At 39.9% G+C, this 23784-nt stretch overlaps 1 protein-coding gene and 1 long non-coding RNA gene across 9 annotated transcripts in view; one reads left to right on the top strand and one right to left on the bottom strand.

Moving 5' to 3' along the window:
- Nucleotides 1–1817: 1817 nt before the first annotated feature.
- SPDL1 (spindle apparatus coiled-coil protein 1) lies at nucleotides 1818–22225 on the bottom strand. 7 transcript variants are annotated; one of them, XM_081899153.1, is made up of 13 exons: nucleotides 22096–22224; nucleotides 18156–18267; nucleotides 16902–17088; nucleotides 15268–15444; nucleotides 14541–14735; nucleotides 14146–14295; nucleotides 13593–13691; nucleotides 12021–12131; nucleotides 11007–11147; nucleotides 9569–9672; nucleotides 8659–8846; nucleotides 7175–7487; nucleotides 1818–2472 (listed from the first exon to the last, which is right to left on the bottom strand). In XM_081899153.1, exons 3-13 carry the CDS (start codon nucleotides 17064–17066, stop codon nucleotides 2319–2321), a joined length of 1797 nt encoding a protein of 598 aa, XP_081755279.1. In that variant the 5' UTR covers nucleotides 17067–17088; nucleotides 18156–18267; nucleotides 22096–22224; the 3' UTR covers nucleotides 1818–2318. The 7 variants fall into 7 exon arrangements, with proteins under 7 accessions (XP_081755279.1, XP_081755278.1, XP_081755273.1 ...); XM_081899152.1 differs by having other exon boundaries at nucleotides 9569–9675; nucleotides 22096–22223; XM_081899147.1 differs by lacking the exon at nucleotides 1818–2472 and having other exon boundaries at nucleotides 5626–7487; nucleotides 9569–9675; nucleotides 22096–22225.
- Nucleotides 22226–22379: 154 nt separating this feature from the next.
- The window catches only part of LOC309363139, a 36985-nt gene continuing 35580 nt past the window's right edge, over nucleotides 22380–23784 (top strand). For both annotated transcript variants that reach the window (XR_014165265.1, XR_014165266.1), the window contains exon 1: nucleotides 22380–22551. This is a non-coding gene — a long non-coding RNA (uncharacterized lncRNA). The remainder of the gene's footprint in view (nucleotides 22552–23784) is intronic.

The following is a 23784-nucleotide window of genomic DNA, read 5'->3' as shown; positions in this document are numbered from 1 at the left end:
TTTAGGGAAAAGGTTATGTACAAGAGATGCCTTACTTCTCCCATTGTGATGCTTTTCCAAATATTCATTCTTCAGCCATAAAAGACAAAAGTATACTTTTCCCCATGCCTGGCAGGATTTGTATTTTTCCGTTTTATACCGAGAAACATGTATTGTTGGGGAAAGGCCATGCAGCAGTTTCGCTGTTATTCCATTAGCCTAACCAGGACGGAAATGTGGAGGCAGAATAATGGAGGAACATTGAGACACCACTGAGAAAAGGATAAAATGAGGACTGCAGCCATGATAAAACCAGAACCCTATCAAAGAGTGGGAACTACAGGATCTGAACAAGGAGGATCTGAACAATAGAATGCTTTAGCTTTATTCAGTATTAAAGATACAACATCATGAACAAACAGTAGTATCTGTGCTCAAGAGAGCCTGGTGTTGTTACACAGCAGTCTGTTTCACCCATGCTGCAGGATGGACTACTACTCTTCAGTTCCAGCTGTACTGCCAGTCTTCCTTCTCCCCTGCCTGCAATGAGCCATTCTGTGCTCACAGAGCAAATTTTTATCTGATTTGACCGTTTAGGTCACTACCCCTCTCTTATTTTGGAGGTTTTCACGGTGTGGATACACTTGCTGTCTTAAATTATTTAATTTCAACACTGGAGTAGATGGGCAGCTGCCTTCTGTTTGTCAGGACACATTAAAGTAACGTTTTGGTGTGGTCCAGAAAGGGACTTGTTGAAACAATGAGATTGTTTCAACAAGTCCCTTTCTGGTCCACACCAAAACGTTACTTTGGAACGCCCTCCCATCAGATGTCAAAGCAATAAACAACTACCTGACACTCAGAAGACATCTGAAGGCTGAGTTCAGGGAAGTTTTTAATGTGTGACATTTTAGTGTATTTTCGGTCTCTGTGGAAGTCACCCAGAGTGGCTGAGGAAACCCAGCCAGATGGGCAGGGTACAAATAATAAATTATTATTATTATTGTTGTTGTTGCTGTTGTTGTTGTTTCTTCTAGTCATTCTGTCATTCTCCCACACTGTTGCCAAATTTCTTCTTTTTGTCATTCTCTGAACATTCTGGGCAACTAGGTTATTGCATAGCTGTTTTCTTTAGAGTTTTCCCCTAAATATTCTTTGGTGGGTTTTTTTGCTAACTCCCTTCTTCATGCGTGGCCTGGTATGGCTACATAAGGATAGATGCCAGGAGTGAAATTCAATGTAGCCTTATCTCTCTTCTTCCATCAGCACAAGGATTTCTCTTGCACAGTAAAGGTCTCCACCTCCCATCACAACACTGCTAAATCAGTTGTAAAGTGTCCCCCAACCATCTGGAGCAGATTTGAAGATGATGGGCAAATGCAGGGGGAGGAGAGGAGGTAAAGTCCCATTGTACAAGCAGAAATCTTTTTGCTTACAGGATACAATAGTGGTATACTCGAATTAGTATTACGTATTAATTAGGAAGACTGAAATGTGACATTTTAGTGTATTTTTCATCTTTGTTGGAAGCCACCCAGAGTGGCTGGGGAAACCCAGCCAGATGGGCGGGGTACAAATAATAAAATTTATTATTATTATTATTATTATTATTATTATTATTATTATTATTATTATTATGAAACTTGTATCATTGTATATAGCTCACTCTGAAAAATGTATCCACAGTGAGAATATGAATTAAGCATACGGTTCAATCTGAGATATACAATACAGTATTTTAAAAACTGAGCTATGGCTGGAGCTTGGTTTTAGTATGACAGAACAATTTGACAGAACAATTTCACTTTTAAGCTTTCATTTTAAAAAACCCACACACCTAAAGGTATAGAATTTATTAATAAAGAATCAAGATTACAAATTGAATACAGTAACTCAAAAAAATTATTTAAGTCAAACATGGTCAATCTTTCATAACATTAGTACATCCGAAAAGATCAGAAATGTAGTTAAGGAGGCAAGAGAACCACTAATCTACATTTTGCCTCATAAGAATAAACTTGCCAGCCCAGTGTGCAATTAATGTCACATTTTAACAGATACCTGAAACTATTACACATTTCTGCTTTGTTAACCAACCAGTTGATGTGCTTATTTTACTTCTTCTAGAGCAACAGCTTTTGAGGTATATCACACAGCTCCTGTAGTAGAATCTGAAGAATTTAGTTTCTGTTTTGCATATCTACTCAGCTAAGGCAATATGATAAAAGTTGCCTATATGAAGTCTGAGTTTTTAATAAAAGGCACTGAAGAAAATAACCAAATGTTCTAGTAGATTGCTGTACACTTAAATACCTCAGTAACAGAAAATGCTAGTCGATTTATTGTTGAGTACACTGAGTTTCAGGATCTTGTTTGGGAGCCATAAACATTATGGGGTATGTTTTCTTGTGGCTTTTCTTCTCATGTTTTCTTGTCTGTTCAGCTGCAACAGTGTAGTTTTCTTCTGTCTTTATTCCAGGGTCAGATGTTAACCTATAGGTAAAGCAACCACTCTCGTTTCACTCTAAATTTTAATAATGAACACTGAAGTTAACAAACTACTACCCAAAACATGTTAAATACCATAAAATTAAGTTATTGTTTCCTTGTTCACAGGCACTATTAGCTTCTGAACACTTTTACATCAAGCCATGCCAAAAATGTAAAAAGCAGACATACAAGAAGCCATGGAGACAACACAAGTTTACTAAAAAGAACAAAATTACATTATGTGTTAGGTACAATCAGAAGTTTAGTGTTAATCTCCTCACCAGGTTTACCAGCTGCTGGAGTAAGCATATTAAGCAGTACTGTTTATACATTTGGTACACAAGCAAGAAATCTTTTTCTAGCTTGACTAGTGCAAAAATTGGGAATTAAACTGTTTCAAGTCAGAATACCACAGGGACTTCAGGCAGCATAAAGGTTAAAATAGCCATTCATCTTCGACATACAAGAATTGCTTCTAGGTGAATAGACAAGGAAGCTGTCATAAAGTGGAAGGAAAATGGTGGTCTCATTTTAGGCTAAAAAAAACATTCATAATAGACAGAATACAACACTATAGAGTGTTTGCACATCGTGGCAAAATAGAAAACATGTACAATAGCCCCAATTTAGATTGCCAACTGTCAACAGCATGCCCCAAACACCACCTGCAAATGGCACATACCAAGAGGCTTAGTTCTAGCACTTTGGGGCCTTTGTATCCTTCGCTTGTCTGTGACAGGAGAACGAATGAAGAAAGAAAAATTCAGTGGCTTACCCTCCCCCCACATCAGAGTGGTAGGATGAAGTGAGGATCTTGAAATCATCCTGTCAAAAGTAGTGCTTGGCAATACAAGAACACTTGTTCTCAGATCCCCTTGACATCTACAGTCAGCATTGTGGGGACCTCATCCATGTGGTGCGATATGCTGCTCATTTAGGGTATGGCTGATTTGCATACATCTGGGGTCCCCAGGATGGCAGATGTGGGTGCATGGCACCAACAATCTCCCCCCCCCCCAAAAAAAAACACCTGGCATTTGCCAATGTCCATTGTCCCTACAGATTTTATTTTATTCTTTAATTGAAGACTTAGAGATATTCTTTTAGCCTTGGTGGGTACTGGGCTGGCTGGAAAGTGAAGAGTGGGAATCCCACCACCCTGCCCTCTTTCTTACAATAATGTAAATATACTGAACTTTAGTTAAGCCAATCTACTAATTTTTCACTTGGCAAAATTTATCTATTCATGCTACTGAAGGAACTTTGTCTTTAGTGGAAATTGTTAATTTTAAAACTGTTGGTTAACTGTCTTCTTGTTCTTTCCAGTTCTCCAGTAGGATCAACTTTCAAATTCTTAACTATCTGTGTCTTTCGTGCAGATGTCCACCTCCACAATGCACAAACAGGCAAAGAAATGGTGTAGTGTTGAATCCTTAAATTGCCAGTTCAAAAGACAGAGCAGAAGAAAACAAACTTGTACCTGCATACAACTAAATAAAGTTTTTGGCCCCACATTTTCACAAGTTCTACCCCAACTTGACATGCAAGACTTCCATCTCTCAGAAACAACTACATGCCTTTCAACACCTTCTCTTTAAAGTTAAATCCCTCCTTTGTAATCTCACTAATTATTCTCTCCTCTGACCAAATATCCCTTCTATTTAATGTGCCAAACCTTCCACACCCAACTACCTTCTTCACATGACTAATATCCATCAGATTCAACATCTTAAGCATATCATAACATCTTAACCCCAACCCTGTGTCTACATGCTTCATCTTTTTAGCTGATCATTTTGAATATAGAACGCCCTTAAAATTATTATTAAATTAGTATTTTATTTTATTTTTATTTTATTATTATTATTTATTATTATTATACCACCACCCTATACCTGCAGGTCTCAGGATGGTTCATAACTTAGTCCCATGGCTGGCTGTATAAGCAACTCTCACATACACCTGCCATTAGTAGGTTTTCATTTTGAAAATACTCGCACATGTATTTCCAGGGCTTTCCCTAGGTTTTTTGGGGGGGGGAGGGGGGAGGTAGAAATCTGAAAAAAGGCCAACACAACACAACACAAAAAATGCAACAAGGATTATTTTTCTAGTACTACCTGCCCAAGTCAATCAGCTATTTGCACATGTAATTTAAGTCACGGAATTTTTGCTTCTGACTGTATTACAAGTGCAATAATGCCCCATGCAATGGGACCAAATGTGCATTAACCTCAGCACTGCAATTCTTTATTCCACCCCAAGCCTGGCTATATGTCTGACATTTTTTGCCTTATCTGGATTTGTTGGTAATCATTTTCCTTACCCCTGGAAAAGAATTCTAAAGTAGTGTATGTAGTCTCCAGGAGAGCGTAATAATTACAAGTGCACAAGATCAAATAACACATACCATGTCAAATACACAAGACAAAAAGCCTCACCAGTGTTCCTCCCCCTACACCGCCACTTATGTAGTAAATGTAACCACCTACAGAACACCAATGCCCTAATATTCTCCTACTAATCCTATTAGGCAGCCTCAATTTCTAGCTCCCACCTAACCACCTCACTTTCTACAAACACACACACTTTTATCAAGTCACTAATATCAAACTGTTTCTTTCCCTTTTCCTAAATTACTATGCTGGACAATATAAGCATGCAATAACTTGGTTTGCGTTAAGATTTGTGCAATACTATTCACACTTACTTAGGGACACGGGTGGCGCTGTGGGTTAAACCATAGAGCCTAGGACTTGCCTTTCAGAAGGTTGGCGGTTCGAATCCCCGCGATGGGCTGAGCTCCCATTGCTTGGTCCCTGCTCCTGCCAACCTAGCAGTTCGAAAGCACGTCAAAGTGCAAGTAGATAAATAGGTACCGCTCCGGCAGGAAGGTAAATGGCGTTTCCGTGCGCTGCTCTGATTTGCCAGAAGCAGCTTAGTCATGCTGGCCACATGACTCAGAAGCTATACGCCGGCTCCCTCGGCCAATAAAGCGAGATGAACGCCGCAACCCCAGAGTCAGTTACAACTGGACCTAATGGTCAGGGGTCCCTTTACCCTTATTCACACTTACTTGGGAATAAGTCCCACTGAAGTCAGTATGACTTACTTCTGAGTAGAAATGCATAGATCATACTGTTAGTCAATTTAAAAAAACAAAAAAACACTGATTACTACAACCACTGATCACAACTATCCAAGCAAATTTTACCTAGCAATTTAAAAAATCCTGAAACTGTCTATGCCAGGGATGGCAAAGCTATAGCCTGCAGGCCAGTCCTAGACTGTGAAACCATTTTTATTGGCCTGCCACTATTGTCCAAAATCAGGATCCATCTTTTGACCTTTGAAAAATGTCTCTCCTCCTTCTGGCATGGTGCCTGAAGTGATGCGCAAGTAAGGTGGGAAGAGAGCTCCTTCCTGATTTCCTGGGCTCCTAGAACCTTCTTACAATGGCACCAAACCAGAAGGAGAAACGCCGCTTTTCAAAAATTAAAAAAGATGCTCCGTTCTGGGCTTTCACCCCCATTGGAGCACTGGGGTAGAAAGGTGCACTGGGTGTGGTGTGTGCATGCTGTATGCACACAAGTGTAAGTGTACATTGGCCAGACCTATCACTGGCTGACATACAACCCTTGTAGGGTTGGCCAATCCTCAATGCAGCTCTCTGGATATAAAAGGTTTGTCACACCTGGTCTAAGCAATCTTGTACTGTGGTACCTTGGTTGTCGAACTTAATCCGTTCCGGGAGTCTGTTCGACTCCCAGAACCGTTCAAAGACCAAGGTGTGGCTTCCAATTGGCTGCAGCAGCTTTCTGCACTCATTGGGAAGCCGCGGAAGCTGTGTCAGACGTCCAGCTTCCCAAAAAAGTTCACAAACTGGAACACTTCTGGGTTTGCGGCGTTCGGGAGCTGATTTGTTCAGGAGCCAAGCCGTTCAACAACCAAGGTACCACTGAACTTGAATGTCTGAGACAAGTTACGTACTGTATCTGGACAAGTAAGACCTTCACTGCTAATTCTCCCAAGAGCATAAAAACAGAAATATATATCAATTAGAAAATACAACTTGCGTGTGGGGGTGAAGAAACATCAAAGCAAAATATAATCTGTAATTACATTAACACAAAAAATAAAAAAACTCCTGGGAGTTTAATAGCCATATCATGGCCTTCCATATAAGGAAAAGCTCACCTAGTTACCTAGTTTCCCCACCCATTTCAACACTAAATTTCTATATCCACTTATTAAAAACCTTGGGGCTTTAAGTTTAAAATTTATTCTGAAAGCTAACAATGTTTTTTCAGGCATTTTCATCATGAAGTTAATATTGCAAATTTTTGCAGAGATCGTATGCAAATTGAAAAATAAGCTGGAAAATACAATAGTGTGAATTACACAACTGCCAACGCAGAGGGAAAATATAGTGCAAGCACGAGATTATTGCAGTGATTTTTCAAAGTGAAAGAACATTTTAGTTTTAAATCAGTCCATGATTTAAGAGTCCTTTTGATTCTCTGTAATTTTGATCTTTTTAAACAGTTTTGAAAATTTCAAACTAGGTAGCTGGAACTGAGGGACGACACTGCATGCAACACTGAGAAAGTAAATGAAGAAATGGATAGCAAAGTTCATGCAGCGGAAAAAAAGTGATGCAGGTCTGTGCTGATTGCCTTGCTCATACATATTAGAAGACACTGACCTGGTAGAGAGGGAGGGTCCAATTTCATTCTTATCTTTCATATTTATAGCTGTCCTATCCAGTTCTTCCTCCTTGATTTTAACCTTCTTTGTTTCAGGTTGATCACTTCTCTGTTCAATTGCAGAAAGGGGAACTTTGTTCACTGATACGGCCTGAAGTGTGGTTTTCAGAGCATCCTCACTTAGTTTTGTCTCTTCCTTTTTCTGAGATAGCATACAAGAGGTTTCACACTCAGAAGACCCTCTGCTACTTAAGTTGTATGAAATCACATCCCCTGGAGCCTTCTTGAGATTGAACGAATCTCTCATTAACTCTAGGGTAAAAAAAAAAATGAAACAAAATACACAATTGTTTTGGTCAAATAGGTTAGATTGACCTCCACCCTTATCTATATTCATTCCTTTTTCATTAAAAGAAAATGCATTTTGGATCACCATTGCGAAATCTTAAGATTTCACAGTTTAACTACATATTTGTTATGTTTACTCAGAGCAACTGCAAGAAATTTCAACATCCAGATCCAAAAAACATTTTTTGTAACTTTTATATATCTACAATTCCTAAGTCTTCCTAGAAAGTTATGGAGCAAAATGTGCAGGTAGCATTTAAGCAATTTCTGTGAAATGAGAGTGGTGTGGCTACAGTGTATACTTCTCCTGGTGGTGAGGAATGCTTCCTGGTATTAGATAGCAATAGCATTAGTTTGTCTAATGTCCATAATAAGGATCAGCAGCACATAGCTGACATCTCATTGTAAACATAAGGTTATTGGGAGTGGTTGTCTCTCTAATTTTCTATTATGCCAGTCCCAGGAACAGCCATTTTCTATTATGCTGTACCCACTCCACAGCTACCATTTTGTGCTCACTAGCCCCAAAAAGTTGACAACTGCTGACCTCATGTAATAACAAAAAACACCCTGTGATGCATCATGTTACACAAAATAAACTCATTTTCTAAAAAATGTCAAACGCTTCAATCTTTGCAATTAATCAAATTGCAAGTTCTTCTTTTTTACATACATTAGAACAGAATAAAAGTCAGACAGGTAACTAATTGATGCAGGTCCTTGAAAAACTTTTGGGCAAACACATACAACAGACCTCCTCATGAGCAGCGGGCTTTACTGCATTAATAACACTGCTTTATAACCACTACACAGCTGATTCACAGCAAGGAAAGAGGATCAGGATGAAGAGAAACCTTTGAACAGAAGGTAACTGAGCATATGTCAAGGCCAAGAAACGCTACGCTATCTAACCTCTGTTTTCCTACCAGCATTGATCAGCTTTATTGGATGGAGGCAAAAATACGTAACTGACACTGGTCACATTATGCCATAACATCACACCAGGGACGGGGGCAGGGAAGCTACCCAACACACAACAAACTTATTCCAGGATACCTGCAAAGCGCAAATTAAATCATATGGCTCTCCCCATTCACATACTATACATACAAAATAAGGGAACAGAAATTGTTACCTTCAGGTTGATACTTTATTCTCAATTCATCCAGCATCACACGCAAATTTATGCTTTCACTTTGAGAGGCCTCAAGTTGTCTTTCCTTTGCAAAGAGCTTCCTTTCCATCTCCAAGACGCGTTGACTCTCAAACAGAGCCTTCATCCGCTGTAGCGACAATTCACTTTTCAAATTTTCTATCTCTTTTCTGCAAAATAAATTATCTGTATGAATACTGAAATACATAGTTGCATTAACATTAAGTTCCTAGCGTTCTTACCATTCCAGCCTTGAACTCACCACCTTTCAGTACCAGGAAAAAAATCCTCCTATCCCATTTATTCCAATAATGTGTGCATATTATTAAGATAAACTACAGATTGACTAGCAGCAAACGTTTGTAAAATATATTACTAGTGAGCCAGATGTGGGGACATCAATGTGCAACTTAATATGATGGTTGTGACAGAGTTGGAAAGACACTGTGGAACAGGCTGTCAGTGTTACCATGTTTCTACCATTACTCCTATGTTTTTACTACCTGTCTGGAAGAGAGAATGGGGTTCTGACTAGTAAATTTGTCTCAGAATTATGAAACAATACTTAACTTTAACTAAATAGGTTTGGTTTATTTGTATTTATTATGTATCTCATTTATTTCCCATCTTTCCTCAAAGGACCGCAAGGTCTCGTATATGGTTCTCTTCCTCTACAATTTACTCTCACAAAACCCCTGTGAGGGAGGTTAGGCCGACAGACTGACTGACCCAAGATCACCCAGTGAGTTTCATGGCTAAGCAGAGATTTGAACGCTGGGCTCCTAGTTCCTACTCCACACTCAAACCACTAGACCGGACTCAGAATCAGGTTGTCAGTTTCTATAACCAGCTATGAGGTTTTAATACTACATTTCTAATCCACAAGACTTACTCTGAATTCTCAAGTTTCATCTGAAGCAAATCGGTGTAATATCCATCTTCAGACTCTGCATATTCTGAAGTGCTTGAAAGTTTCAGCGCTTTTGAATTTTCAGACTTCTGGGAAGATAATTTTTTTTTTTTAAAAATGAGCTCGTTTCCTTTTGCCATTTCAGTCATCTGGGTTTGAATATTAATGGCAAAGAGGAAACTTTTTCACATAGACAATACTGACAGAAGTGTATATCATTCAAATGTAATAATAAATTATGCTGCATATCAGCAGAGGAAGTTGCTATACCAAATTCTCATCCCAACTTGGTCTACCTCAGAGCCAAGCCAGACTGGCTTTGTATCGCCTGCTGGAAAGCTGAAGCACACCTTTCTGTTCAGTACTTTCTGGAATCACTACTGAAGGTGTTATCTACCAAGGGCAAAACTAAAGTAATAAATGGCAACCATTCAGCAATTCCTCAGCATGTCCCAAAATATGTTTTGGGTGTTAAATAATACCACAGGTGTTAAAATTTACAATGGACAGTTTGATCAATCTCTTCTTGCTTATACAAATAAGGTTGACTTCTGTTCTCCAGTCAGGAATATGTGACACTGAGCATAACCAAGCATACAAGAGTACAGTTTTACTCCAGGCAACTGTACTTCATTTAAACCAGGACTCATTCCTTGTACTTTTTCAGAAAGTGTTCAACCCTGGAGCACAAATAAAAGAGGATGCCAGAGAATATTATATACACCTTTAAACTCTAAATAGAACTTATTGAAATATATCTAAAATGAGAAGGGCTCAGAACTTGGACATGGAAGATGTATCTTGCTAGAAATGTGCACATACAAGTGTGGTCTCTTTTTACCATCACTCGTGACTGCAGGCTCCCGAGTGTGCATGGTAATAGTTTTGAGGCTCCAAATAATGCTCCAAGGAGCTGGATCAACTCAACATCCAGATTATTTCAGTTATATTTAGATACAGTGGTACCTCAGGTTACAAACACCTCGGGTTACAAACACTTTGGGTTACAGACTTCGCTAACCCGGAAGTAGTACCTTGGGTTAAAAACTTTACCTCAGGATGAGAAGAGAAATTGTGCGCCGGCAGCACGGCAGCGGAAGGAGGCCCCATTAGCTAAAGTGGTACCTCAGGTTAAGAATGGACCTCAGGAATGAATTAAGTTCATAACCAGAGGTACCACTGTAATTCTGTAAATGTAGTTTTTCCATTTACTACCTGGCATAAATACTTGTCATACAATTAGTAACATTCTGTTTCAATCAGATGCACAATGCATGCTCATTGTCAAGTCAGCCATCCAGATTACCTGGTTCTGTGCTTACTGTGCAATGTTTTTCAACACAGTTGTATGTGCTTCCTTACCCAATTACTAATACTTTAAAAAAAAACAAAACCAGAATTTTATTCTCCATGCATATACCATGGGCTTTTCCAGTTGCTTCACTTTCATTAGAAGTTCTTCTATTTCACCATTCTTTTGTTGAAGCATGCTTTGCAAACGTTCCAGCTGATCATGCTCCCCTTGCGAACCTTTCATCCGTAGAAGAGCAGCCATCTGTAGCTACAGGATAAACCAAATATTGTGTTGGCACTTTTACAAATATTCTGTTACAGTACACATTAATGCAACTCAAGTCCCAGAACAGAATGACCAAGATTCAGAACACCAAGACACTAGTTATCTGAACTCAAAGAAGTTTTGAACTTGGTTTTCCCTGTGTACTCCATACCACATGTCAAATTGCTTTTGAAACTGATTGTTGGCTGAAAAGCTCTGTGTAATACATCATTGGTCTCAGCTGCTTAAAGTTAATGAAAATTCATTTGTGCATTTTTACCAGCCTCCATCATCTATTCAACAATAGCCATGCTATGAGCTGCTTGCTAGTAGCTGCTAGCTAATTTACCAGAACACAATGTTATCACTTGAAATTTCCTCCACTGCCCCTCCATTCCATAGGCTTATTTCACCAAAGTTTATCCCAGAGAGGCATATCAAACTAATACTGAGCTGACTATGGCATTTGGAAAACCCCTACAAGAAAGAGTCTTCTAGTGTACAAACACTGCGATTTGTTTATAGTAATTTTAAGTAAAATGACATTTGATGCATTGTTGTCAGCCACTCTGAGCAAATTTGTAGAAAAGCAGTATGCGAACAGCAACTCAAAAGAAGCCTTGTTTACGATCTCAAATTACACAACAACTACTAAAGGTCTTTATTGCTCAGCTTCTTAAACAGTGCTCATTTCTCCAAGCTGAGTTTTTAGAACATTCCTCACATCTTAAATCACTTTTTTAAAAACCCAATTCTATCATTTACATGTATGAAAAATAAATGTCTCAGAGAGTACAGAACTCTAGCACACATACTTTTAATTCCTATCTTATAGTCTTTCAATTTCTAACAAAGGAAATGTTGACTTAATCATACCTTCAGTCTTTGCTGCTGTTCTCTAGTGAAAGAATACTGATTTTGTAGCAACTGATATTTTACTTTCATACTGATCAACTGACGCTCCATTTCTGCTCTACGGTCCTCTACCTACAACACATTTAGGGGAAAAAACCCCTGTAAAGTTGGTTCCGGTATCATTTAAAATTTTATACTTTAGAAACTATTAGTAATGAAACCATAGTAATTTGTCTTTCACACTATCTTGTATGTTAGTGTCATTAGATATCTTTACTTTATTAATCACCATGTCAACAGAAACATCTGTACCATTTACATGAAGTACTGGCCAGATTACAGTGGTACCTCGGGTTACAGACACTTCAAGTTACATACGCTTCAGGTTACAGACTCCACTAACCCAGAAATATTACCTCGGGTTAAGAACTTTGCTTCAGGATGAGAATAGAAATTGTGCTCCGGTGGCGTGGCAGCAGCAGGAGGCCCCATTAGATAAAGTGGTGCTTCAGGTTAAGAACAGTTTCAGGTTAAGAACGGACCTCCGGAACGAATTAAGTACTTAACCCGAGGTACCACTGTAGTAGCAAAATAATTCGTTGCCATGAAACCTGGCAGAAACTTTTCTACAAGCATTTGAAGGAATACTTTATATTTAATATATGTGAAGTCATTAAATAATTATATATTACCACGACCACAAAGATTTCATGCACTCAGGCATAAAAGTTCAACCCTTCAATTAAGCACCAATATTTGTTAGGGCAATACACACTGACTCAGCTGCTAATAATAATAATAATAATAATAATAATAATAATAATAAAGCATCCACCCATGATGTTCTAATTCTTTCTTTCAGATAGTGGTTCCTGCAGATCCAGCTCTGGGAGTTGGACAGGACACAACTCAAAGAGTTATTTCCTTACTAGGTGTTCTGAATTACTGCTGTTGTGCTACCTGTATTTATGGCCCTGGACTGTTCAGACTAACAGGAATCAGCATGCCCAATCTTCAGGCACTTGGCACACTAATTCAACATGTGGAAACACTTCAACAGAACTACTTCAACCAATCCAGAGGATTTTTGCAATGACATGGTCGTCTTGAAGTATTTCTACTATGAAAAGGCATTAAGCTCAATAACTGTAAAGTATAGTGAACTAAAATATTTGTTCCAAGTATTATTCTGACTTTAAATTGAACAAAAGATTCAAATACATTGGTCAGTTTTTGAAGTGAGCAAATGCAAGACGCCTGTATAACCAGAAACATACTTTCTAAAAATCTTTGACATATATACTTTCCTGTCTTTTTAAAAAAATAATCTTATTAGGTTTTCAAGAATAAGTAAATATATAATCAGGGAAAGTTATTACTGTATTGAATAAAGTATGCTGATACAGTTGCATTACACTATTATACTTCACTCACCCAGCAAACTAACATACACAGAACCACTATAAGAAATAAACTAACTGAAATAAAACTAAACAGCCTAAATAACCCCCACAGCCAACAGACCCTTTGATTCCAAGTGTCATAAGAATGGCCCACATATACATTTTCTGTTAACAAAAATAAGATGAGTACCTCAGCGAATAAGGAATTGCCTTTACTGGAAGGATCCAGGGCTTCTTGCCGTGCATGGTCAAGCTGAAGCTGAAGGTCTCTATTTACTTCATGAGCTTTCTAAAATTGAGTCAAGGAAAATCGTTAGATCTCCGTTACATTTTCGCAACTAAATTTGTGTTGTAGTGTTAACACATGCTCTTGTTGATTTGTGGAGTTCACTTTCAGGATCACTGTTGTTTTGTTTAATAGTTAATGCAATAAATCTGTCATTACCTCTGCAAAAACACACCCAAAGAGCCTGCTCTTAAGTCACATCTAAGGAAAATGAAAGAAAAACTGATGCGACTTCCCCACCTTCATGAGTGCAAAGCCACAAGAGGCTTCTCACCACTGCAAAGAGCATTTGAATGTTACTTCACCCATACAATGTCAAATATTCAACCTGGTGCCAGGCAGTATTTCAGCTAAAACTATCCAAACAGCCTTGGTTAGAAAATAAGCTTGCTGTTTCAGCATTAAATGTGTAGTGTTATTTTCACCATCACTATCAGTAGGAAGCATGATACGTCACCTCTAACGCGTTACAGTATGAAACAATATCTTTTTCTCTGTCTTCTCTCTCCTCTTCGAGACGTGCCAGTCGATTAGTCAGATTGCTGTTTCCAAGTTCTAGTTGCTCCTTGCTGTACTGAAGATCATGTAACCTGTCCTCAAGGTCTGCCTATCACAAAATTTAGATACCATATGAGTAATTTACTTTCTAATTGTATATTCTGGAATACTATTTTGCCTTTTCAATTATTTGTACAAAGCAAGGACTGCAACCTGAAGCAGAGATGAATATTAGTACTAGTGCTTTTAAGGATATTAGACCATGATCAAATTTCTATAGCAGGAAGGGTGATTTTATCTGTGGTTTATTATTATTATTATTAAATACTTTATTCACACTAATGTGCTGCATACCTTTGCCTGCTCAAGTGCCACCAGCTCAAGTTGAAGATTGAGCACTTCTGAAGACATGGTTTCATGTACACGCTCTGACATCATGTGCAGTTCTTCTGTTTTAGAAGCAAGGACCTCCTTCAGATGCTCCACTTTGTGTTTCGACTGTTTCTCACTAAGAAGCGTTTCCTCTAGTTCAGATTTCAGTTTTTCCATCTTCAAAACAGCACCCAGAGAAAACACCTTTTGAGTTCAGAGACCTTTAAGCATGTCCCTCTACCCACTTGTGAGCTGATTTTTCCAAATAGTTTAAGCAATTGATTATTTATTACATTTATATCCACTCTCTTCCATCATGGAACTGAAGGCAGCATGCATACAGTTCCCAGGAGGTCTCCCCTTCCCATCAATATCCTATCAATATACGATAAGGAAGCCATCGCTTCCTTAGTATTTGCCCAACTCAAGCACATCTGAACTACATAGGATTTTAAGATTATGATATATGCTGTCATTAGAAAAACATTGTTCAGAATCCCAAACAAAAATACCATAATTCTATCATACACTATGTAATCATACACCTATAAGTGGCTAATTACCACTCTTAATAAGTGGCTCTTTATCACTCATCTATTCAAAACAGATTTGTCAGCAACCAAATTATGTTTATAACACTTTCAAGATAGGCATTAATAATTGCTTTAAGGTATCACCTGCTGCAAGTAATATGTATTCTATCACCAACCTTATTCTTAAGTTCATTTGTTTCTTGTCCATGCATTCTTACTAGTTGTTCACGCAGTGTATCTAATTGTATATTTTGGTGTTGCTTAAGTGTTTCACATTCAAGGTTCATACTTTCTAGCATTCTGTTCTTTAGTTCTACTTCTCTCTGGAGAGTATATTTTTCTTGTTCAAAATTCTGAAAAATAAATTTCACATTTACAATGCAGGATAGAAAACTGTTTTTAAAAGGACCTTCCATTAAGTATGTGGTCAAAAGTATAGGCCTTAGCAAGGATGGAAAGGTCCCCGTACACACTTGGGTTTCCCAAGCCTTCTTTTCTATTTCACCCACCAAAAGAGATCACCTGAGGTCCAAGAGTATGCACAAAGCACCACAAACACAGTGCACCCAGATGCAGGCAGAGGTACAGTTTTCATCATGTGGCAGAGATTGCTTTTTTAAAAATCAGCCTTATTTTATGTGAGACAAGGTATTAAGTTATGAAGGAGTTTCATAGGCCCCTGTGATGGCCTATGAGACATGCAAACATGGAAGACTGGTCTTCCTTCTTGTCCACCCACCCATGCACATACAGCTACCCCAACCAAACATCAGGAACTAGGCTTATGGGAAGCTTGTGCTCCTTTCTCCCAACAGCAGAGAGGGACTTCAAAAACTCATCTTTGTTGCTGTACACATCTTATGCTGCCTACCTCTTCACAAGCATGCCTCACCACAGGCAGTATGTGCTGCCTTTAGCTTTAGCAGGCAGAAAATTGTCAGAGCATGTCTCATAGCTACTGTGTCATTAACAGATTTGCTTTATCCTATACATGACATTGAGGTAGTGAGTAAAATCCAGGTGAGGAGAGATATTTCCATTACTTGGCTTCCATCTTTCTCCCCCCACCCCAGCAGCATGTTTCCCATGCATGTTTACCCAGAAGCGAGTCCCATTTACTTCCTCCCAAAGTGCATCGACCTGTAGCCAAACTCTTTTAAGAGCAAGAATCTTTTGTAGCAGTTGATAATTTGTATAGTATCTGATTTCATAAACTCCATGTTATCTGTTAGTATAGATAGTGCTGTATCCTGTGAATCCTCTTAAAACAGATTTAGGCAGAGCCAGATGACCTTGTGAACTACCCTGCACATATCATTGGGGGTCCCAAGCAGCTCTCAATAGTACCAGATTGCTAATGCTTCTCATCCAGTACCATATTTTGTCCACTTCATGCTAAATAGCAGGTTAGGGTACAGCTTGTTTTTCTTTAAAAAAAAAACAACAACCTGAAGTCACGTTTGTTGTTGAGGTACTACTAAAAGGCTTTGGCAAACCTGGAAGTTTTTGCAATAGGCATTCTGTACACATTGATCCAGAAATAGGTCTGAGAAGTCTGGGTTTAACGAGGCTTCCACTCTAGCAACATGTTGGCTGCTCTTTCAATTATCTTATGGGTACAGTAGCACTATGAGAAGATTGTATTTTATGGTTCGCTATCAAGCTCTGGCACAGTTTGCTAGATACTCTTCTTACATGTTAAATATTTTAAATTTAATGACTAACAGCTTTGGCATTCATGCTTCCATCAGTAGGTAGAGTGGAATCAATCTAGGGAGAGCAACATTCTGTTGATTGTTTAAAAGCTCACCTCTGTTATGGTGACTATTTCATTCTGCAATTTATCTAGCTGATTCTGTAACAAGCTCTCGCTCTCCACCAGATCTAAACCATATTGTGCTGCCTTTCTTCTTTCCTCCTCAGCTTCTTTGAGCTGACGTCGGAGACGTGAAATTGTTTCTTGATCCGGCTCCATTTTCCTTAAAACTCACACTGTACTGTATGTAAATGAAAGAAACAATTAACAATATTAAGCCTGTTTTGTTAATTCAACTTTTACTGATAAGAGCTCTGATAAACTTGTGGTTTTAAACAGGAGGGCCATGTCATGGAGGCTACACGTGCCTAGCTCTTTAAAGAATAGACAACAGACTTCATCAGTCATACATGCTCAGCATTAAAGGGAAACGGTCTCTAGATTTAGGGACACATGCACAGGAGTTTTTAATCCAGAGCCAGAAGTCTTTTAATGATTGGGGACAGCGGAGAAAAAGCCATGTGTTTGGCACTCATATCTTGACACCAGATCAGATACTGACTAGCCCTTTAACAAAGTGAGAAAATGGGAAGGACATTTATCTACTGTAGTTAAAACATCAAGGGACATTTAATCCCAAAGAGCAGGGGCAAGGCAGTGGAATGACAGGATGAGCACAAATACATGATTACCAGGTAGGTGGACAACTGCCCCTGAGTATTTTTCCAGCAAAACTGCAGCTAACTGCATATAAAACAAGACAATATAATGGGGGGAAATCTTTGTCCAAGCTAGAAGCACAATGCTGTAGCACTAACTAATTTGCACATTTTAACGCTTTTCATGTGGCACTGTTTGTAACTTTAAAACAGAAGGTTCCTCTCAGGGATGAGTACAACAGAAACTGCAAAGCTAAGTTTTCAGACTCAGGGCCAAACTAGCTGTTACTTTTACTTGTTAGCAACAACAGCTGTCTGTTGCCCCCTCTGCTCACATCTTCCCAATCCCTAGTATTTAGTTTTTAAACTCAACCAGATATAGCTGCTAACCACAAGAGTATCTTTAATAATGGGACACAGAAAGAAGAAAAACAAAAGCTTTTTCCAAACTATACTGTCTAAGTAATGTGGTGGTTGGGGGTGGTTCCTGGGCAGACTGGCCTGATCAGGGGCAGGGGGCGCTGTGCACGACCCTTATACACGGCTCTCATTACTAACAAATGGTGATGTACACGCAAAGTGCATCTAGCCTGCAATTTCAGTTTCCGTGAATTGTAAAAGATGTTTTCTAACGTTAGCTGTTACTTACACAGTCACAGTGACCATAAGCGTCTTTATCCACTTCAACTTGATTAGGCTAGGTAGCTTCCGTCTGCATTGTAATCTCCATGATAATCTCCATTTTGGGTTTTCAGCAACTCCTGTGCATTTTCAAAGTAGAAACTGAGTGATATTTTTGCTTGATAATCATGAAGTGTCACTAAAGAAGAAATATAGTATCAATACAAAACCAAGAGCTTTGTGATGGATTTTTAAAACTCAATTAACAGCTTGAATTGCATTTTGTTGTTGTTGTTTGGAGGCGGGAGGACTGGAGCAGGAACACAAAATCCCACTTTTAGACATCCACTATACATTAACAACAAACTTAAGAATACAGCCCTGAAAACAAGAAAACAAAACAAAAAGAAATGTTTTCAATGTTATTCTATCTTGTAGATAAAAGACTAGTAACTCACCTTTAAGTGTGTTCCATCTTAAGATATTGTAAACTAAAATTCAGTGACTTTTAATTAGCAAATAATCTACTTCTTTCTGCTCCAAAAAATCTTCAGCTTTTTCTATCACACTCACTGTTGCCTCCCAGAATAGGTAAAAATCACATGGTGAGATAATTGAAATGCAAATCCTTTTCAATCTACTTGGAGCAGCTGTTCACTATTTCCATGGCTGCCAAAGCCTACAAGCCTGTCAAAGAACAGTGGCTCTCTGTAACCAAGGCCAACATAGTTCTTGTCTCTCTTTGCGTTCCAATACAAGCCAAGCCACAATAATAATTAAGCAAGCCCCCCCCCCATCATTGTTTACTAAGCTTTAATGAACTTTGGAGCTCAGCATATTAGATTCTTGGAAAGTTTACACCCAATTCCATTATGTAAAATTAACATTAAAAAAATTCTATGCTAACTATGTATAGTATTCAATCGGGGCATTTCAACTGGTATCTTACTGTACACACTCTTCTGCAGCTGATGACGTGGCAGCAAAGTACTCCTGCTATTTTACACTTCGAAGAGGAAACAGGAATAGAGAAAGACATACGAGATAGATGCTTTTGCTTGTTTGCACATAGATGCCTACTCAAAATAAAAGGGTAAAATTAATAGCGATCAAGTTTTGTTGGGCTGTAGGTTATGACTTCCCTTTATTAAGGGAGTGATAAACCGCTCTGGGTAGAAGACTATAAATACTCAACAAATAACATTTACAGAGCAATCCTAATCATATTTACAGAGAAGCCCTGTTATGCTCAATTTGCTTTACCCACTGTTTAGGATTGAGGACTTAGTATAATACAGTCTATCACAGTAAAACATTCAAAACTCACCTGAACCTGTGGCTACTATCATACTATCACAACAAGAATGGAAAGGAACTTGGGAAATCTAGGCTGTGACTCATCTTCATTGTACCACTTCAGATTAATGATTTCAGGGCCAGAAGGGAGATACAGCACAACTGTGCAGGGTTTTTTTTTTCTTTATCTCAGATATGTTTCAAGGAGAAATCTTATATAAAGAGCAAGTAAACTTTTGGCTCTCTCTACAACTATTCATGGTTTATTATTTTAATAACAAAGCAGAGATACAATCTATCCAGTTGCGCCTTAATTTTCACAATGTAATTTGGCCAAGGTGAGCATTAGATTTGAGTAAATATGGTATTACAGCTGATCACTTGCTACTGGGTAGATCCCTTTCCTTCCAACCCAGAACCTCTTATCTGCGATTTATATGGAAGAGAAGTTGATGCCACCCTATAATTATATGTAGTTTTTATAGTTCCTCATATAAAACTAGGTGGCAAAATATAATCTAAGTTGCAATTACTCTACAAGTAATAATTAGGACCACATATAAAAACATGGGATAGCTGTCCAGAAAAGCCAATGATGCAACAATTTGGACTGAATTCTGATTTGAGCCATATACATTATATCCATCCTATTTTCTTGAAGATATCACAAAGGGCCACCTTAGAATCTGCTAGCAAGCCCAAATTGAAGAGCTAAGACATAACACTTAGTAGTTCACAAATTCTGGGCAGCTTCCTAGTCAGCCAAGTATTGGTGGTTGCCAGGAGCCTGCCCCTCATCCAAAGCCTTATTCCTATTCATGTGCTAAACTTCTGAAATACATGATCATCCCCTGCTCTATTGTTTGGGGTGAGGGTTACAGCATTAACAGCAAAATTTAAAATAATGTAATTGCATTACACATATCCACAGCCCTCTTTTTCAGCTAGGAGATTGAGAGGAGGCTGGGAGTCATTCTCAGTTATGACAGATCAGTGTTTGGATGCCCAATGTAATTTGCAGGGATGGCTCCTTCCCATCTCCAGCTAGAGCTAACCATGCTTGCTGGAAGAGGTTGTCGCCTCAGTTGCACTATATTTCAGAAGCTTTCGTTTTCTGACCACTTCCATCAGGAGACCAAGGAGAGCAAATATTCCTTACCAATGCTTGCAAGCCCTTAGGAGCTACTACACAGGCTCTCCAACACACCCTTTGTGACAAAGGCTGGAGGAGAGGGGATGGGAGGAAGAAAGCTAGCCTGACAGCTAAGCAATGGAGCCAAAGGCCTTCATCAGGCTATTTGGGCTTCAGGATTTCAACAAGCTATCTGTACCTACCTTCAGCACAGTAAAAATAAGAGCAGAGCGAGAGAGCAAAAAAAGCCTGCCATGATAAAGTGCAGCCTCATCATTTCCCAACTTCATTGAAAGGCAAGTGGCTCAAGGCGGCACGGACTTTACTAGCCCAATACAGTGGTACCTCTGGATACGAACGGGATCTGTTCCTGTTCACATCCTGAAATGAATGCAACTAGCGTCTGCGCTTCACAATTCGCTGCTTCTGCGCATGATGTTTGACCGCCTGCGCATGCGGCGAAACCCAGAAGTAACGCGTTCCGTTACTTCTGGGTCACCGCGGAGCACAACCCGAAAACGCTCAACCTGAAGCAACTTCAACCCGAGGTATGACTGTACTGGAAAGAAGGTGTCCCATCTAAAGAAGATTGGCAAGTTAAACTAATGGAATATGCTGAAATGGCAAAACTGACGATGAAATTAAGAGGAAGAGATGATAATGAATTTAAGGAAGAATGGAAGATGTTTATTGTATATATACAGAAGCAACGTACACAGGTTAATACATTAGCAGGGTTTTAAGATACTTAGTTATGCTGGCCACATGACCCGGAAGCTGTACGCCGGCTCCCTCAGCCAATAAAGCAAGATGAGCACCGCAACCCCAGAGTCGGCCACGACTGGACCTAATGGTCAGGGGTCCCTTTACCTTTACGTAATGTTATTATGAATGGATAATACATTATTTAAGTATGTTTAAAACTTAACAATGGACATGCAGTATCTTGAGAAACTATTTAACTAAGGATTGGAGGGAAGTCAATTTGTTTTGTTATTATTTTTGGAAAATTAATAAAATGTTACGAAAAAGAAGGCAAGTGGCTCAGGCGCCACTCAAGAAAGCAAGTTGAGGAAAGCCGAGTGGAGGAAAGGATAAGCGAGCAGAGATGTGGAAAAAGACAAGAGGGAAGAGCATCCCTGTGTTTCATTTGCTTTGAAGCAGCCTACGGGAGGAGAAGCGAAGAAAGCCTCTTAGCACTCAATTCAGCAGGTGGATCTCCCCGCTCCCCAGAACAGAAATACAATTGGGTCGGGGTGTTTCACCTCCTTAACTCTCGCAACTGAAAACACAAGAGAAGGAACATTTTAAAAAGCAGTTGGCGACCATCGCAAAAGGCTTTCCTAGAGAAAGACAGAGAGAGGAGGAGGAGCGGGAGTGGTGGGAGAATCCTTCCTCTGATAATCCTTCCACACAGCAGCCCCTGCACTCCCTATAACCCCCACACCCGCCAAGCATTTCTCTCAGCAAACAGAGAAACAGGAAAGTCAAACTGAACGAGAAAATAAACTCCTCTCGCCCCCTCTCAATTGCCGCTCACCTGCGTCTCCTTGCAAACGTCCCCAGTTCCGGCTGCGGGGGAAGCAACAGAAAGATCCGCCAGGTCTCCAGTTTAAATTTCGCCCCCCCCCCGTCCCCGCGCGAGACGGCCCAAATCTCACGATGCTTTATTGCTTTCCCTTTTGTGGGTTGGTCGGGGCAGGGGGTGGGGCAGCCCAGCTCCAGATGCGCGCGCAAGTCCGGAAACTTCTCTGCGTTAAGCATCTAGCGGGAGCTCGTTTGAGGCGCGCGGGCTCCGCAATAGCAAAAGCGACGCGACGAAGGGGCTTCCCTCCCTCTACTCCCCAGCTAAGAGCAGGGAAGTGTCCCGTTGAGCAGGCTCGCCCGTGGCAGCTGCCGGCCCGTAGTTGCAAATGGCTTACCTATACATTACCTAAAAGACATCTCTCCGTAAAAAAGCGGGCAAGCGCAGGAGATCAATAGGCAGGGCGTAAAAGTAGGTGAAATGTCGGGAATGGAATGGGATAGGGTTACAAATGCTAACTTTACGCGCCGTGTATTAAGGAGCCGTTCTCTCCGGCGTCCTTTTCTTGTGGCAGGTTGAATGCTTCTGCCATGATAAATAGGCACCGGCGGCAGCTTCGCGTCAGACGGAGCGCTCTGTACGGAAGAACAGGAGCTTCCAGAGCCCTGCAAATACATAGCTAGCTGGCTGGGCGGAGTCGCCATTTTCAAAGTTCTTCATTTTACGACACCCTTTTCCTGCCTTTCTTACTTCCCGTCATCCCTTTTTCCTTCGTAAATACTGGCGGGAGTAAGCAGCTGGCGATCCAGTGCTGCTGCTTTCTTCTATAGGCTGACGACTCCTGCCCTGTCTTGTTTTGTTACTAAGTACGTCGCAAGTGTAGATAAAGGCTCATCAGATCGGCTCTCCGTTTCCACTATTTTTATTCTTTCAAGCAGCTCAGTCCCCAACACTTCTTTCTTCGCAAAAGACTTCTGTCCGTTTACTTTCTAGCATTCAGCATGCTTCACATCTATGGAGCAAGTAGACCTGAAGTGGAGAAACTCGAGCTAAGAAAACAAAATACACTTGCTAACGTACAAAAAAATGATACAGTGGTACCTCTGGATGCGAACGGGATCCGTTACGGAGCCCTGTTAGCATCCTGAAAGGAACGCAAGCCATGTGTGTGCGAGTCGCAATTTGCAGCTTCTGCGCATGCGTGTGACGTCATTTTGAGCGCATGCCCGAGCGGTGAAAACTGGAAGTAACACACTCTGTTACTTCTGGGTCACCATGGAGCGCAACCCGAAAATACTTAACCTGAAGCTACTTCAACCCAAGGTGTGACTGTACATTAAACATTGTTGCCATCAATTACTTTTTATCTTTGCTCCTAAGGTAGAGATACCTTTTGCAAGCTTCAGCTACTTCACCACCAGCTGTGCCTGTTCCCCAGGAACCACCTGTAATACATTATTTTGTAACTGCGGCATGGACTACTGCAGCGCAGTCCTCCTGGGACTGCCTTGGAAGACTATTCAGACATTTCAGCTGGTGCAGATCCTAAGAGCCAATCCAGATTTTTGAGTATGGGTGTTATGTGTTGTCTATAACACTTCCATCTGCTTCCAAGAGAACAATGCCCCAAATTACCTGTCACTGGAGCCCTATTCCATGTGGTTGACAACTGTAGAGGGAGAGTAGGGAGGGAGAGCAGGGACA

Source organism: Podarcis melisellensis (assembly GCF_964234715.1).
Source record: "Podarcis melisellensis genome assembly, chromosome: 2".
Classification (NCBI taxonomy): domain Eukaryota; kingdom Metazoa; phylum Chordata; class Lepidosauria; order Squamata; family Lacertidae; genus Podarcis; species Podarcis melisellensis.
The sequence above is the reverse complement of the archived record's forward strand: the minus strand, read 5'-3'. Positions and strand labels throughout refer to the sequence as shown.